Here is a 17,621-nt window from a genome sequence, read left to right on the forward strand (position 1 = left end):
GGCTCAAAATGGCTTTGTTAGAAATTGTTTTTTAATTTATAATAATAATAATAATAATAATAATAATAATTAATAATCTTTTTTTTACATTTTTAATTTTATTTATTTATTTATTTGGCCAATTTCCAGCCAATTTTTGGCTCAACCAAGTACAGGAGGCAGCTTCCCTCCACATTTCCCTCCGAAATTTGTCCGATTTTGGATGATTTTCCTGATGGTCAGGAACCTAACCACTCCATCCTATATTCCCAATGACTTGATATTTGTGGTTTCCATATCCACTGTTGCAGTGGGGAACGGAACTCCCATGAATATTGAGGTCCTCCTGCATTTGCCCCTTTTCTGCCTGTTAATGCATGTTTATCATACTCAGTCAAAAAAATGTCACAACTCGAGGCACATATTTTGAGGTGGCACAGAGGAAGGCGAGGGCATAAAAAGTTGCTTCTCTGCTGCATTGATGCAATTAGTTGGGAAATTCAGGGAGGTTGCTCTCTTGCTGTGCTGGAGCTCAGTATGTTAGTCACTTTCTGGAAGTCAATTGATATTAGCAATAGCAGAATTCCAAGTTTTGAGAATCAAAACCATTGCAGAATCTATGACTGCGGAATCTAGGTCAACTAACTGGTTGATTTTATATTTGTATAAATTATTGCTTTTTTTTTTTTTTTGGTCAACCAAGCCTTGTCTTCCATAGTCAATGTGCAATTGTAAAATTCCATACATTTTGATTAGTTAACACTGGCAAGTGAGAATTGAATTTTGGTCTCCCCTAATCCAATCTACTGTCCCCACTCTAGTGTTCATTGTGTTGAAATCAGTAGCACACACCCTTTGCCCCCCTAAATTTAATGGCTCTGGTTTGATTCCTATTTGGCTATCAAAACAGGTGCTTGCATTTTTTCAAACTCACTCAGGTTCGAAAAAACCTGCACTGTATGCTCCACCAAGCCATTCAGATGATGTTTGTTTTACCTTGATTATAGTGCATGATGAAATAAAAGATAAGTCCAATCTTTTTAATCAAAATAGAAATATGGGGCAAATCCCAGCCAAAGTTCAGCACTTCAGCTCCATTGATTTAAACAGGAGAGTTAGGTCTGTTCACACACTGGATTGTATGCACATATTGGCCCTCTTCACACATTATGTTCAACACTTGAGCCCTCTTCAGACACGATGAGTGCGGCAGTGCAGACACTCATGCTTATGAGGGCAAAAGTGAGGAGGATGTCCCACTGCTCTGCTGTCAATCACCCCCTGGAACCCAATGAAGACACTTAGGAACACAGGAAGCTGCCATATCAGACCATTGGTCCATCTAGCTCAGTATTGTCCACACAGACTGGCAGCAGCTTCTCCAAGGTTGCAGGCAGGAATCTCTTTCAGCCCTATCTTGGAGATGCCAGGGAAGGAACTTGGAACCTAGATGCTCTTCCCAGAGTGGCTGCATCCCCTGAGGGGAATATCTTACAGTGCTCACACTTCTAGTCTCCCTTTCATATGCAACCAGGGCAGACCCTGCTTAGCTAAGGGGACGAGTCATGCTTGCTACCACAAGACCAGCTCTCCTCATCTTACGGAACCATTTGTCTGAAGGGGGAGGCTCTATAAATGCGTTCAGTGGCAATTCAGTGAGATGGAGCCCGGATCAATCCAGGTTGGAGTTTACAGAATCGCCATTGAACACATTTACAGCACCACCCCCTTCAGACAATCAACTCCGTGTTCCACAGGTGCAAGGGGGTGACTGACAGTGGAGGGGGGGCGGGACTTCCTCTCCACTTTTGACTTCATAATGCCTGAAAAGGGCTGTGTACGACCAATGTACTCAGGTACAGCTATTCACATATTATGCGGAATGCAGATACAGCAGTCTCTGTAGCATGCATTTAAGGGAACCAGGTTCACTTTTGAATTGAGTGCAGGTACAGTCATTCATACAAAAACATGTAAGCATGTACAGCAGACGTTCTCAAACTTGTGTTCACAGATAGTATATAATTCCCACCCTCTTCCGTCACAATGGCCAAAGGCTGTTGAGGCTGGAAATGATGAGATCTCAACATCATCTGTGGACCCATGTTGAGAACACTTGGTGTACAGACAGCTGAATGCAGGTACAACATAATGTTAAATAGGGCTATGTGCAGATTGTACACAGGTACAGTGATTCACGCAGGTTGAATGCAGTTACAGCAGAACACTTCCTATATGCATTTCTGGGGACCTGTACCCAGGTTCACTTTTAAAATGAATGTAGGTACAAGTCATTCACACAAAAGCACGTACAACATCTGAATGCAGGTAAAACATAATATCTGAACAGGACTGTCATTAATCACACATTCTGTACAACCCCTGTACAACAGTATGCATCATCTGTACCCTGAATTTGATGAAATCCTTCCCTCAATCTCACTTCTAAAATACACATATACCGTTATTAAGACAAAAATATGTATGCGTGTGTGTATTCTATGGACAATTGTATGTGCATAGAATGTAATGTGTGAATAGCCCTAATTACACATGTGTTTAACTCACTCCCACTGAAATGGTACTTAATAAGTGCTTAACCTTGGCCAGAACATCCCCATTGATCATAACATATTAACATTTTTAAATTAGACAAAACTCCATCTTGGCCTGAGAGTACTTGATTGCAGCGGTCAACAGTACAAAACAGCTAGAGAAAACATTCAATAATTAGATTAGTGGCAGCCCCACCACAAAATAATATGTTTATTTTTCCCCACCACTTTTTTTGTCCTTTTATTGATAAAAACTACACAAAAGCTAACTGATCAGAATAATTAATTAAAAATAAATCAAACCATGTTACACATCCTACTGTGGTTATCTTTAAAAAAAATAAATCACGAGCTGTCGACTTTCACCAAGAAGCCTTTTCAGCCTAATTTTTACCATATTGGGTACGTTATGGATATTTCTATACCCAGCGTCCTCTTCCTTCCCTTTGTCTACATTGAACTCTGCTGTTCTGTTGAAGTGTGAGCTCTTATATCATCAGTAGCGCCCCCAAACACAAGGGTAGTGTCAACAATGAAGCACAATGAAGATAGGAAAAATAAAGTCACATCCACCCCCATAATGTACAGCATGTGTCTTAAATGTACATGCACCCCGAGGTTTGTCTGTTTTGCCTCTTGGTTCTTTTACAAGAATTGCCAGTGTCCATTTGGTTCTACACAAGCCTTTAACACCATGTTTAGAACCTGAAATGATAATACTGAGCCCCCACCCTCTCTCAAGAAAAAGGAAAGGAGAGATCTTGCTTTGTTTTGTTCCCAAAATAAAAAAAAAAGAAACAAATGTTAAAGAAATCTTCTGCTAAACACTTAATAAAGAAATGATACCTCATACACCATTCTCTGTCTGCATCCCCCCTTATTTGTACCTGTGGTTCTCATTCCAAGGAACCGTGCAATGTAGAAAAATTAAATATACAAACAGAACTTTTAATCCATCCCTTTATGTTGCTAGAGTGAAATCTAACTTTTTTTTTATAAGAACTCGACAATCTTTGATATTTACACCAAGAAGTCTGTTCAACAGTTTAAAGCCAAAAGAAATCCTGAAGTTCTCCAATTCATACTGCAAGGTCACTGAACTGGATTTCCACTGTCCTGCCCAAGCAAGTTCTCATTTCATTCCCCTCCTCCTTGTTTGCCTCAAAACGTTTGTCACTGGAATGGTAAACTGTCTTCTTCTTGTTCCATTCTGACCTTGAATTGTAGGTTCTTCCCGCCCCAGAAAAAAAGAATCCTCCCGTACATCCTTCTTAACTTTCAAGAAAGACTTTCCATCAGTTGGGTATTCTTTCAATGTAGATAGCTGGAGCAGCAGAACGTGCGATTGTAGCAATGAAGCTGTGATCTCGACTCAGCTCCAGGTTGGTGGTTTCAGCTTGGTCCCGGGAGATGGTGTCAAATCCTTTATTTACATGGAGGGGTTTGTGGGCCTGGCAGTATCCAATCACTGGCTGGTCATAGCCGTAATAGGGTAAGGTTTTCATATGGTGAGGGACCTAGAAAGAGACAGAGAGAAAAGGCAATGCATTACAGAAGAGAAGACATGTCCATCCCTAGGAACAAAAAGACAACAGGGCTATTCTCACAGTTATTATTAGGGTAGAATAGGCTTCCTAACGTAGTTGAGGAACCTGTGTGCTCCCGATATTTGATTCTGTGTTAGATAAAAGCAAGGTCAGAGGTGGTGAGTTTGCTCATCTGTCAAGCCTTGGCTGGGTAGGAGGGTTTTTCATCTGACCTCATTCCATGACAAGGAACTACCATAACTATTCAGATGGAATAGGGAGAAGGTGTGCTCATCCTACCCAGCTCAGGCTTGATAGATGAGCAAGCTCCCTGCCTCTGTCCATGCTTTTATCCAGACATGGAGGGAGGCCAGCAGTAGCCCAGGTTCTGCCACCACCACAGCCCCCCTAACCCCCATCCCCTGCATCTGATGCCAGATGCAGGGAGCATTTAGCTATGCCCCCCGCATCTGATGTCAGCTGCGTGGCCCCGTTCGGGAACTAAATCGGCCAGCGTTGCATTTGCAGTGCAGCCGCAGCAACCGTCCTTGACTTTTAAATGCAGGGAGAGCCACTCCAGCCACACTGCAAATGCAGTGCTGGCCAATCTAACTCCCAAATGGGGCTGCATGGCTCCATTTGGGAGCTAAATTGGCCAGTGCTGCATTTGCACTGCAGCCAGGAGTGGCTCTCCCTGCCTTTAGAAGGCAAGGAGGGTTGCTCCGGCCACTGCAAATGCAGCACTGGCTGATTTAGCTCCCGAACGGGGTTTTGTGGCCCCATTTGGGAGCTAAACCACGCCCCCCACATCTGATGTCAGACACAGTGGGTGTGTCTGGGGAGTGAGGCACGGTGGGCAGCAGCCGGGGTCCTTTGAACCCGTTGTCTCAATGATGGCTCTGCCCCTGCTTTTATCTAACACATGATCAAATATGAGGAGTGTGCACAGCTCCCCAACTAAGGAAGGAAGCTTCTCCTACCCTAGTTCCATTTATGCGGACAGCCTTAATGGAGGTTGGGGAGGGCCACCAGACCCTGATCCTGAGAACTACAAGGGAGCACAAGGCTGAGTCTATACTGCTTCACCTGTGGAGACTCATAGTGCCTTGTGTGCAAATATGGTGTTCACAAGTGCATACTCATCACCAAACGAGAACAACCTCAAATGGTGAACTGGCATGTGCGAGCAGACCATCACACTTCAACAAACACATAACAACAAACACAGCATCAATACCGTAGATCAGAGATCCTCAACGTTGGGCCCCCAGATGTTCTTGGACTTCAACTCCCATAATCCCCAGGCCCAGTGGCCTTTGGCTGGGGATTATGGGAGTTGAAATCCAAGAACATCTGGGGGCCCAACATTGAGGATCCCTGCCGTAGATGGTTTAACATAGTTATTAGGAAGCATTTTGAATAAAAAACAGCTAAATCCATACTTTAAAAGCTTGTCAATCAATCAAAGTTTATTAAAAAGCTTGTCTTAACATTAACTTTGCCTATCATTCTAAACGGGAAGAGAGTTCATAAAAGTTCCCTCACTCTAATATGTCCCCCAAATTTTCCACTGGAAAAAAGCCTCAGAAAAGCAAATGGAAAAAATCCTATCCCTGCCCAACCTGCTGCACAGCCATATTTCCATTTCCCCCCTGAACCTTCACTCTCTAGGAAAGAATCAAATGATTCTGTATAATGTGTTGTACTAGTACTAGCCTCAACAGCCAATCCATTTTTATTGATACAGTCACAGACCAACAAATAACCCCAATACAGGTTGAACAAAAGAAAGCAAGTGTGTTAAGGGGAGGGGTAATTTTAGTAGTTTGCTGCCGGAAGCCACGCGGGCCCTGTGGCAACAGACAACCAGGTGAAATTGGGCTAGGCTCCCTTAGCCCACTCTCTCCTGGTTGTGGGAATAGCTTCATGGAATGTGGTTCTGATGATGCCTGTTCCACAAGGATGAAGTCATTGAGCATATAGGATTTTTCTGAACCTTTCTTCTAGAACACTGTGGGTAACACATTAAGATGAGCTAACGTAAGCACCCTGTGATATTTTGGATTTGTAATTTGAGTCAAATATCTAGCAGGGTTAGACCTAATAGGTTGGGTTCGGAGAAAAACTCCCTTGGAAATCAAGGATTGTTCTGTTTGCCCATCCATGTCTAAAACACGTTGTCTAAGTACAGTTTCGGCTTGTGCATATCCCATTCTTAATAAAACCTCCAGATTAAATCCTTCTCTAATATTATAATACAGCATGTATGAAGATGGAAGCAGCAGAGAGTCAGGTACGGCTAGGAGCTCTCTCCCATGCTTTGTGCAAATGCTTCCACTGCTTCAATTTTTTTCTGGAAGAGGTCATGGAGGAGGGAGGGGCCTGATGAGATTCAGGGCTCTGAGCTATTCACTGGTCCCCACACTTACCAGACACTGCGGCTATTCAAACAATGGGAGAAAATTGGGCTAGCGGAGGCTAGCCCAATTTTCTCCCATTGTGTGAACCACACAAGCCCGGTGGTTCGCAAGCGGGTCACCTGCTTCTGTAGCCCGATGCTTAAACCGGGTTTGCGGAACGAGCACTCCACAAACCTAGTTTAAGCAATTGTGAGTAGCTGCGGCACGGCTCCGTGCCACGTCTACTCACAAGTAGACCCCCAGTGGGAGGCTAAGAAGCAGCCGCCCAGCTCAAGGGTCTCTCCAGTATGCCCTGCACGCTCGCACATATTGGAGCTTCCGGGGGCCGTGCAGCCCCTGATCCTCCCTGCCTCTGCCGGCTCCATCACAGAGCTGGCAGTCATGTGGGTGGCCGATCTGGCCACCTCGGGCTCCCGCCCTGCTCGTCTGCAGGGAGAGCAGGCTTAGCCCGCTCTCCCCGCTTACCTCCACAAAGCGGGTCTCACTGATTGTGAGACCCTGCTCACTTTCACACTAGATACAGTAGTACCATGCACAGTACCCTGTTTACAAGCAGTTGTATGAAAGGCATTTCCATCTCTCTGAAGATTGTTGTTAGGACAGCAGATCTATCAATCTACCTAGCCATCCATCTATTGTATCTGTCTAAAAATCCAGGATGTTCCTAGTGGTTGGCATTCAGTCTGAAACATTTTCATTTTATGTGACAGCTAAATGGCTGTCAATACATTTAGTCAACAGGAAGACCAAGACCACCTGGGTACCATATACAGCAGCCCTCATATAATGCAAGAAAATTCCCTCTTCAAAACAATGGCTGACTGGCCTAGCCTTCATCTTGGCTTACACGTAGCGTTCACCTCCAGGCTTTAAAGCAGCTATTTATGATACCATAAAACTCAGCCATGGTTTGTGTTCTGTTTAGGTTGGAGAATGTAGCCCTGTGTTTTACAGTGATGATGTACAGTACATTAACCAGGTCGGCCCCAGTCCATGCGATAGCTTTGTTCTTGCCTCCAAACAGGAGTGGAAAGCTACTGAATCACAGCATTATCTCTATCCCTGAAATGCCATTGTCTTGTCAACCACATTTTCAGTACTTTTAAAAACCTTTCCTTTAGCTCTCCTAGCTTGTTGCTTGCTGCTCTTATCAAGGTTGCCCTTTCGCAGCAAACTAGTTCAAAGCAAGGGGTGACATCCAGACTAACACTTCACTTGTGCAAACATGTTGCACTAGCTCATTAAGAACACAGGAACAGAGGACACTGTCTTATACCGAGTCAGACCATTGGTCCATCTAGCTCAGTATTGTCTACACTGACCTGATTCACACAATCATTCCAATCTAAGTTTAATGTGGGTTACCAACATTGACATCGTTGTGTGAACCCAGACCAAAGTGGGGGAAAAACCACCTTGGCATAGGTTCACACAATGATGCTAATGTTGTTAATTTACATTAAGAACAGGAGGAGAGCTGGACTTGTGATGGCAAGCATGAATTGTCCCCTGAGCTAAGCAGGGACCACCCTGCTTACATATGAATGGGAGACTAGATGTGTGAGCACTTTAAGATCTTCCCCTCAGGGGATGGAGCTGTTCTGGGAAGAGCAGGTTTCGAGGTTCCTCCCTGGCTTCTCCAACATAGGGCTGAGAGAGATTCCTGCCTGCAACCTTGGAGAGGCCACTGCCAGTCTGTGAAGACAGTACTGAGCTAGATAGACCAATGATCTGACTCAGTATATGGCAGCTTCCTATGTTCCAACATTTGAATGATTGTGTGCACCATGCCACTGACCGGCAGCAGCTTTGCAAGGTTTCAGGAAGGATATTTTCTGACTGATATCTATCAACATCTCAAAGCCTCTGAAAACATCCAGGGGCTATTCCCACGATCAACAAAAATCGGGCTAGGAGATCCTAGCCCGATTTTTGTTGATCGTGTAAACCACCGATTGGTGGCGAGCCTGGTGGTTTACGAGCGGGTAACCTGCTCAAGTAGCCCTCCCTAAAGCCCGGGTTTGTGGAGCAAGCGCTCCACAAACCCAGGTTTTCTGATCATGAGTAGCCATGGCACAGCTCCACACGATGGCTACTCACGAGGAGACCGCCCTGGAGGGGAGGCGAGAAGCCACCTCCTGACTCTGGGGGGCTCACCAGCATGCCCTGCGCACTCGCACAGGGCATGCTGGAGCTTGCGGGGGCTGACTGGACCCCGCTCCCCACAGCCCCCGCTGGCTCTGTCATGGAGTCGGCAATCGTGTGGGCGGCCGATCTGGCTGCCCAAGGCTTAGCCTGCTCTCCCTGCTCAACACCCCAAACCAGGTCTCACTGATCGTGAGACCCAGTCCCCACACTAGTGAAAGTAATAAGAAAGAATCCCCCCCCCCCCTAATTTCTTTTAAGATTGTACGCCCTTTTAGGAAAGAGGAACAACTTATTTTTACATAAAACTTCTTGAGTCAGAGTCATATACAGAGTCAGACCATTGGTCCAGCTATCTCAGAATTGCCTTCTGATCATATAAAGGGATCTCTGAATCACACCCAGTTTTATTTGGTTAGGAACAAACGAAATTGCCTTATACCAAGTCAGACCATTGAGCCATCTAGTTCAGCATTGTCTACACTAACTGGCAGCGGCAGATGCTCTTCCCCTGAAATTTGGCCCCATCCCCTAACAGAAATACCATACAGCAGCTCACGTGTAGTCACACATTCAAATGCCAACCAGGGCAATCCCTGATTAACAAAGGGGGCAATTCATTAAGTATGTGTTCCAAAATGTGATTTGGCATCTGAAGTGTGGGCACATCACTTTAAAAATGGGGGCTCACACAGCCCTTTTAAAGTGGAGGAGGGCAGGTCCATCCCATCCCATCGCTCTCCCCAGCTATGCCCACATGCCAGCTGCCCCTGTGCGATGTCAGCATGCACATGGCCTCCTCTCCAAGGTTCCAGGCAGGAATCTTCCCCAGTCCTACCTGGAGATGCTTCCAGGGACTGAACTTGTGACCAGTTGAATTTCTGGTTAATATGCACTACTGAATTTCTATCACACATCCTGATAGTCCCAGGTACCATAGTACTCCATGAAGGTACACATGCACCTATAGATATTCAACTGATGGTTTGCGGTCCATATGCAAAGTTTGGGGTCCATAGTGGCAGAAGCTTGGTAGTAGTAGAGCATGGTGGTGGAAGGAGCTTGAGTGGTTAGACCAAGCCTGCTCCACTTTGCCCTGTCTGCAACCTTGGAAAAGCCGCTGCCAGTCTGTGAAGACAATATTGGGCTAGATAGGCCAATGGTCTGACTCAGTATATGGCAGCTTCCTACGTCCTATGTCCTATTGGCCCATCTAGCTCAGCATTGTCTACACCAGGCCAGCTCAACTTTGCCCTCCCCAGCTGTTTTTAGACTACAGCTTCCATAATCCCCAGCCACAGTGGCAAATAGCCAGGGATTATGGGAGCTGTAGGCCAACACCTACAGGAGGGCTGAAGTTGAGCAGCCCTGGATTAGACAAACATGGTACAAAGCATGTCTGCCCTTTCTGCAGATCTTTTGATTAAAAGGGAACATTATAATTTTCAAGATGAACTCCAATTCCTGTAGCTTTCTTAACTTGGACAACTGAGTTATTTTCAGTGACATGCTTACAGATCCGATAAGAAAAGGATCAAACTGAACACTCTTGATAGAGTGCTTCTTCAGCTGAGCAGTGTATATGGAGATTATTTTGAGAATAATATTTCAGGCAAGTGGAATATTATGACTCTTGACTCTTCTCTGAACTGGGATTCTGCAAAATGTTTGCAACCAATTGTGCCATTCATTGCCAAAGTTCACAGTCCCTATGGAGAACATTTCAGATGCTGTGTGTGTTAAGCCTCCAGTAAGCCTGGAGCCTTGCTGAGTTTTCTTTGGTAGAATTTTTAAAAAGAGGGTTATCTCTTCCAATATCAGGCTAATGCTCATTTTGCCACCTGGAACACAAATTCTGTTTCCACTCTTGGCCTAAGCAAACCTGTTTGACAGCTTCCCCTCCCCAGTACCTACAAGTGAGTCTGAGTTAGCCAACTGCTGTTGATCACTTACTGATTAACATCCATTGTCAGCAACCAAGAAGAGCAAAAGGAGAGCTTGAGCCCTTTCTCACAATTACAGGTCAGGTGGAAGGGAAGGCTGCTCAAACTTACCTTCCCCACACATGCTCCGCCAGCCCTTGCTGGGCATGGATCACGTGCCCAATCACCAGCTTTCCCCAGCAGCGTGGTTTCCCACAGCAGCACGGAGGGTCAGGGGCTGAGACACATCATCCCTGATCCCCCCGGCACTGGCTGAGAGCCTGCTCTTGTGTCAGTGCGGTATGGTGCAGCAGACACACAAACTTTTATCCCCTGTTAAGGGTGTGCTCTTAACGCATACATGTGTCAAACCCCCTTCCACAGAGAAACATAAAAGTATGAAATGGCTGGTGAGAAAACTGAAAGCCACCTTCGGACATAACGCGGAACTGCAGATCCAATGGACCCATGGTTCTGCTCCCCCTGTTCTCCCATCTGAATTCAGGAGAGCTCCCTCGCTGTAGTCTCGCTGACTGCAGAAGGAGGGGGAACTGGCTGCCTGGGCTGGGCTTCCTTCTTTGCTGAAGGACAGCCCTGGCAGCCAATAGCAGCCAGAGCCAAGTAGGAGTTTCCTCCCTCAACTCTTGTTGCAAAGTAAACTAACTGCGGTGCCAGTGTTCGCATGTAACGCTGGCACCGCAGAACTGGAGGTCCAGGTGGAGGACATCACTACAAACTGAAGGTACAAATCACTGCCTGGGGAGGGGAACAGCGGGTCCATTTTCTTTCTTAACTGAAATTGCCCACATTTGGATGTTCAAAAATTGAAACTGGAGGCCCCTTCTCCTCCAGTCTCAGGTTACATGCAGATGTGGCCAAAGTGAGGCACCTTTCCACCTCAGAAGCAGAAGCGGTTGTGACTGTCCTAAGAAACTTCCCACTCTTTTTGTTCCCCCCTCACCCGTGAATTCCATTAGCTCTTCCCACCTGATTGTCTATTAAGTAACCTCTAAGTTATACACCCCTCCATAGAGTTACATTGGGGCAGTTGGGGGGGGGGGGCTTTTTGGCCCCCTTGGTTTTTTCTTCCAGATTTTTGTGAAACTAAATATCTGCGAATTACCCCAAGTCTGCCAGTAACTCCCTTTCACCACAGCTGCTCTGATTATGCGCTCATAAGGATCATAACGTATCCAGTTTTTTGGGGGGAGGGATCGATATAAGATACATCCAAACTGCTGTGATCTGCTACATTGATCTCCTATTGCTTAACATCCATTGTCAGCAACAAAGCCACAGCTAAGTTTAGAGGTGAGACTTCTTGAGACAAGGAACCATCTTCTCATTAATTCGCTAAGCAAACTATCCTGGGAACATTTTTTGTTGAAAAGTGATTCATAATTATTCATAATGATAATGGCTGACATTGAGAGTTAGGAAGCACAGGTGCAGTAAGAAAGCAGCCTAACAAAACTTCCAGATTAACTGCAGTGCTGCATGGGATAACACGACCATTTGTGATACGCTCCCCTTACCCAGGAAGCCATCTGTGCCACCTGAAAATATGTCTCTAAGGGTTGGGCAGCCCTTGGGGACAAATTTTCCAGTGGCACAAAGGCTTTCCTGGGAAAGGGGAGGACATAAAAATGGACAATTCAGTGCACATCACAGTTAGTTTGTAAGTTCTGTTAGGCTGCTCTCTCATTGCACCAGTGCTTCTTTGCTTTGAATGTGAGCTAGAGAAAATAATAATGTGCATGGGGAATGTCTCCCTATGTGAATAGAAGTGAGAGATTTTATTTAATTATTTCATTTTTTGATATACAGTATATACCACCTTTCATAAAAGCTATCCTAGGAGATGATTTTTAGTCACCCCTCTGGGGAAGCAACCTGCCTAGAGAGCAGGAGGCTGTTGGTTCCAATCCCCACTGGTATGTTTCCCAGAATATGGGAAACCCCTATATTGGGCAGCAGTGATATAGGAATGTGCTGAAAGGCATCATCTCATCCTGCGTGGGAGAAGGCAATGGTAAACCCCTCCTGTATTCTACCAAGAAAGCCACATGGCTCTGTGGTTGCCAGGAGTTGTCACTGACTCAACAGCACAACCTTTCATTTCATTCCTTCTCTAGCTCCCTGTGCCTCCCAAAAATATATCCCTGAGGGTTGCAGGATTGACAAGGACATACATTTTGGAAGCATAAGCAGCTGCAGAAGGATCCTCTGTGTCAAGATTATTGTCAACAGACAAGAAGCACAATTAAAAAGAGCTTGCACAAAAACAAGGATGCTGTTTTAGCTAGTTCCAGACTAGTATCGCATTAGTGCATCTAGCAAACACTAGTGCACAAGGCGCAGAAGTAGATGCCCACAACCTGTTCTCTCTCTCTCTCTGTCTCTGTGTGTGTGTGTGTGTGTGTGTAAATGCAACTTAAACCATATCCATATATTTATTTATTTATTTATTTATTTAACCTTCTTGCTTTGTTCATTGCATCAGTGTAGCCTTAGTCTGGATGTCAGCCAGTAATATTGATTATATAAAACCACAGTATGTAACAAAAGTAAAATAATCAAGAAAAAAACATGATCCAAGATAACCCTTGTAAGAAAATCCTTTCAAAATCAATTCACCAACTGCACCTGGTCTTCGCACACGCACACACACACACACTGTTCTATTGCTAAGGACATGCTAGGGTTTTTATCTGCTAATATGTATTTTAAATAAATAAACTCAGCAAACCTACCCAGCTGTAAGTCACCTAGACAATGTTGAACATATGAAAGCTTATACGATGAGCCGGTTCCCACGGTCAGTGGGAGCCGCCTGGAGAGGGTTAGCGGGTATTAGCTCACTCTCCCCGCAGATGACCCAGGAGTCTGCTCCAGGTGGCCAAATCGACCGCCCACACAACTGCTGGCTCCGTTACGGAGCCGTCAAGGACTGGGGGGATCGGGGGCCGTGCAGCCGCCGGAAGCTCCAGCATGCCCTGCGCGAGCGTGCAGGGCGTGTTGGAGAGACCCCCCAAACAGGGAGGCAGCTTTTAAACCTCCGGGTCAGGGGTCCACTCATGAGTTTCCACGGCACGGAACTGCACCGCAGCAACTCAGAATCGTAGAGCCCAGGTTAGCGGAGTACTTGCTCCGCTAACCTGGGCTTAGGGGAGGCTCATTTAAGCAGGTGACCTGCTTAAGAACCACCGGGCTCACAGGTGGTTCTCACAATGGGAGGAAATTGGGCTAGTCCAATTTTCACCGCTAGCCCAATTTTCTCCCATCGTGTGAATAGCCTCTAAGTCTGGCTCAGAGTGGTCACTGACTGGCAGTGACTCCTTACAGTTTCAGCAGGGGTGACTCTAAATCAACTAGTTTGGGGGAGCAATGGACATTGTTAGGGGAATGAGGACTTTGCTGTACATTAAATATAGAGGTAAGGTAATGAATGCTGGTAGTTTATTTGCCTTATTAATGAAACTTGCTTGACATTTTCAAACCTATTCAGAGAATGAGTCAGATTCCTCTTAGAAAATAATGAGCTTATTCTTATGACCAAATGGGAGGGGGAGTTGAAAGGAAGGCAGGATACTACCTGCCTGCTCCAATATGACCAGAGCTTACTCTGGCCTCTGCCGTTCATGCACCCACATGGCACAGTGGCGATCTCCATTACTGAAATCAGGAGCTGGGGCCTCCAGCTATACCACAATGCATTGCAGCAGCAACACAGAGGCAGCCCTCTGTATTACAGCAGCTTCACTCTGCCTGGCCCCTCTTTCTACCCAACTCTATGGTAAGCATGGCTGTTGGCAGCTTGGAAGTAGTTTAAATTATGCCAGTGCTGAAGATGACCGGGGGGGAAAAGGTAGGATGAGCTCTCTTCAGGTCTTTTAGCCTGGGTGGTGAGTCCGGGCCATCCAGGGAAGGAACTGCTGGACTGGGAGGGCTCCTGCTGCCCTGGATGACCAGAGATTCCTGGGTAACCCTTTCCTATCCAGGAATCTGTGGTCTTCAGAACATCTCCACTGTCTTTTTTTATTAGGTCAAACTTTCCAGTCTGCTTTTCAGGCTATTTTTGTCTTCCTGTCCAAGACCATGTGGCAGGAAAGATTGAGGCAGGGAAAGCAGACAATAACAGGCCAGCTGAAATCTGCAGAGGAGGTGACTCCACACACTCCCTGAAAACATGTTTCTGTTGAGGAGGAAGCTAAGGGGTTGGTCTGGCTCCTGAGAGACAGAAGGAGTTTCCTCCCCCTATCTGGCTCCCATGGCTTCTGAGGCTTGTTCTGGGGTAGAGGAGTGAATGAACGAGGTTTCTTTAAACAACTGAAGCCTTTGATTAATTCAAGCTATATGACAATAAGATATTTTGGCTGTATTATCTGACCCTTTGCTGTAAATTTCTCATCTGGTGGGAAAAGGGGAGCAGGAAATATTTTTGAGGGAATGCCTGCTACCCATTGATACCCTTGGAGGCTCTCCACACGAGCAGTGTGGAGAGCCTGCAGGGCTTCTGCGGGGAGAAGAACGATCCATCGGTGAGCCCTGGGTGGCTGGATCGGCCACTCACACAATTACCAGCTCCGTCATGGAGCTAGTTGGGGGGATTGGGGTTGCAACCCTGGTTGCATCCCTGGCTGCAGAGATTGGGGGCCGCTTGGCCCCCAGAAGTCCCAGAATGCCCTGCATGAGTGCACAGGGCATTCTGGAGATCCCCTCTGATGCTGGGAGGTTTGTTGGAGTCCCCCCCCCCAGTTTGGGGGTCTCCTTGTGAGTCACCATGGCATAGAGCCTCGCCATGGTGGCACACGATCCTGAAAACACATTCAGCTTACCTCGTTTAAGGGGAGGGGCACTTAGGGAGGTTTGCTGCTGGGAGCCATGAGGCTCCAATTGCAGCACACGACCAGGAGAAACTGGGTTAGGCTCCCTTAGCCTGGTTTCTTCTGGTCGTGGGCAGAGTCTCTTGGAGTCATCCCTTGGTTTTAGACACCAGCCTGGTTTCAGACACCAGACCACGTATCTTCAGCCCTAGCTGGAGATGGCAAGGGTTGAGCTAGGATTGCCCACCTGCAAAGCAATTGCTCTCCCACAGAGCTGCGCCCCAGAGACATTGGTGGGGGTGAGGGAGGGGATTTTGTCCAGCTCTACCTCTAACAGAGCTCCATAAAAGTGACAGGGGTTTCTAAACCCTTTGTGGGGGTGGGAAAACCTCATCTTTTTGAAAAATAAGTTTGAGGTCTGGAAGCAAACAAGTGCATAGGAACATAGGGAGCTGCCATATACCGAGTCAGACCATTGGTCCATCTAGCTCAGTATTGTCTGCATAGACTGGCAGCGGCTTCTCCAAGGTTGCAGGCAGGAATCTCTCTCAGCCCTATCTTGGAGGTGCCAGGGAGGGAACCTAGATGCTGTTCCTAGAGTGGATCCACCCCCTAAGGGGGATATCTTACAGTGCTCAGACTTTTAGTATCTTTTTCATATGCAACCAGGGTGGACCCTGCTTAGCTAAGGGGACAAGTCATGCTTGCTATGACAAGACCAGCTCTCCTCCTTTCACTGCAAGTAGCTAGTGAAGATAATATAATGAATTAAATGCCCCAAATCTGCAAACCTCATTTAGCACCCTGGCAGCAGTATCTGACCTTTTCAAAGTTTCTCACCTATGAGACCCTTTCAGGTGTCTCACGTGAATCTAGAGTGGTACAGCTCCTTAGTGCATGCATAGGCAATGCCCCAGAGTATATTAAAATTAAAGTAGCACCATAACTAGTTTCCTTTGAGGATGTAGACACCCAACACCCATCTTCAACCATGTGAAGATCTCATCATGGGGAAAGATGTCAGAATATCATTTTATGTGGACATTGCTTGAGGATGGCTTGAAGATGCTCTAAGATATACATCCCATGTCTCATTTGAAAATCCAAACACATAGCTTCCATCAGGAAAGACTTATGACAATGAGGGAGAAGGTAGCGTTGTTTTTTGTGTGCACTGATCATAAAGATGGCAGCTTGTTCCATCTATTATGCACAATATGTACGTCCAGTATTTAATATGAACATTTGATAATGTTGCTGCCACAGTGACAAATGAAGGCATTGGAGAATGAGTGAAATAAGTCTTTGTCTTGCATTAAATATTGGCTTTTCATTAGATCGGCTCAAAATTTATGGCCTGCAAGAGGGCTAACCAGGAATGAATGGCTTCCTTAAAGAGTTTAAAATGCTTTTTTAAAAGTTGCACAGGAGTTCTGTACATCGAGAGCAAAAATAAAAATGATTTCTTAAAGCCACAAGCCTGGGCTGCCAAGATATAATTCTTTTTGGTTATGATCTTTCTGGCTATAGCTCAGGGAAAATAATTGCCTGGGATTTCTGCAACTTATATAAAGAAAAGATTGTTCTTTTCTAGGTAAAGCTGGTTCTTCATATGTGGTGCCTCTTTCAGTGGTAGTAGGAGTATGCATCTGTTTTGTAGCAAATGGAAGATTGAACCAAAGTGGACCAATTTGGTTCAATTTTCACTGACCATAAAACAACCACCTACAGGCCATGAGTCCCATTTGTTTTCATGGTGCAGAGGCAAGATTTACCTTGTTGTGGAGCTGGTAGTAAGCTTTTTCTTTTTAAAAATGTTTTAAAATGTAGAGGGTGTGCAAATGATGTCAGAAGGCAAGGCAAGAGGTGCTAGGGTGTGGAATGTAGAGAGGAGCTGAAGATGGCTGGGAAGGAAGAGAGAGAGAGGATAAGAGAGATGGAAAAGGATTGATTTGAGATGTGAGAAGCTGGGACTTTGTTGGGTCCTCTGGGAATAAAGGAGGTCATCTAAATCAGGGATTCTCAACATTGGGCCCCCAGATGTTCTTGGACTTCAACTCCCATAAACCCCAACCAAAGGCCACTGGGGCTGGGGATTATGGGAGTTGAAGTCCAACAACATCTGGGACCCCACATTGAGAATCCCTAATCTAAATCGTGGCCAAACCATCAGCTATACAATCAGAAGGGTCAGAATGGCTGTGAGGAGCAGGGAGGCCTCTCGTGCAGATGCCTTAAGACTAGCTAG

General features: G+C 45.9%; 1 protein-coding gene across 4 annotated transcripts in view; it reads right to left on the reverse strand.

Annotated features, from left to right (window-relative positions):
- Positions 1 to 1,005: 1,005 nt before the first annotated feature.
- Positions 1,006 to 17,621, reverse strand: part of LRRTM4 (leucine rich repeat transmembrane neuronal 4) — a 568,534-nt gene continuing 551,918 nt past the window's right edge. For 2 of the 4 annotated variants that reach the window (XM_053269910.1, XM_053269909.1), the window contains one exon: positions 1,006 to 4,051. In XM_053269910.1, the coding sequence (XP_053125885.1) occupies positions 3,830 to 4,051 (222 nt within the window). In that variant the 3' untranslated portion in view covers positions 1,006 to 3,829. The remainder of the gene's footprint in view (positions 4,052 to 17,621) is intronic. The other 2 variants (XM_053269912.1, XR_008311098.1) reach the window with 2 other exon arrangements.

Source organism: Hemicordylus capensis, chromosome 8, assembly GCF_027244095.1.
Source record: "Hemicordylus capensis ecotype Gifberg chromosome 8, rHemCap1.1.pri, whole genome shotgun sequence".
NCBI lineage: Eukaryota > Metazoa > Chordata > Lepidosauria > Squamata > Cordylidae > Hemicordylus > Hemicordylus capensis.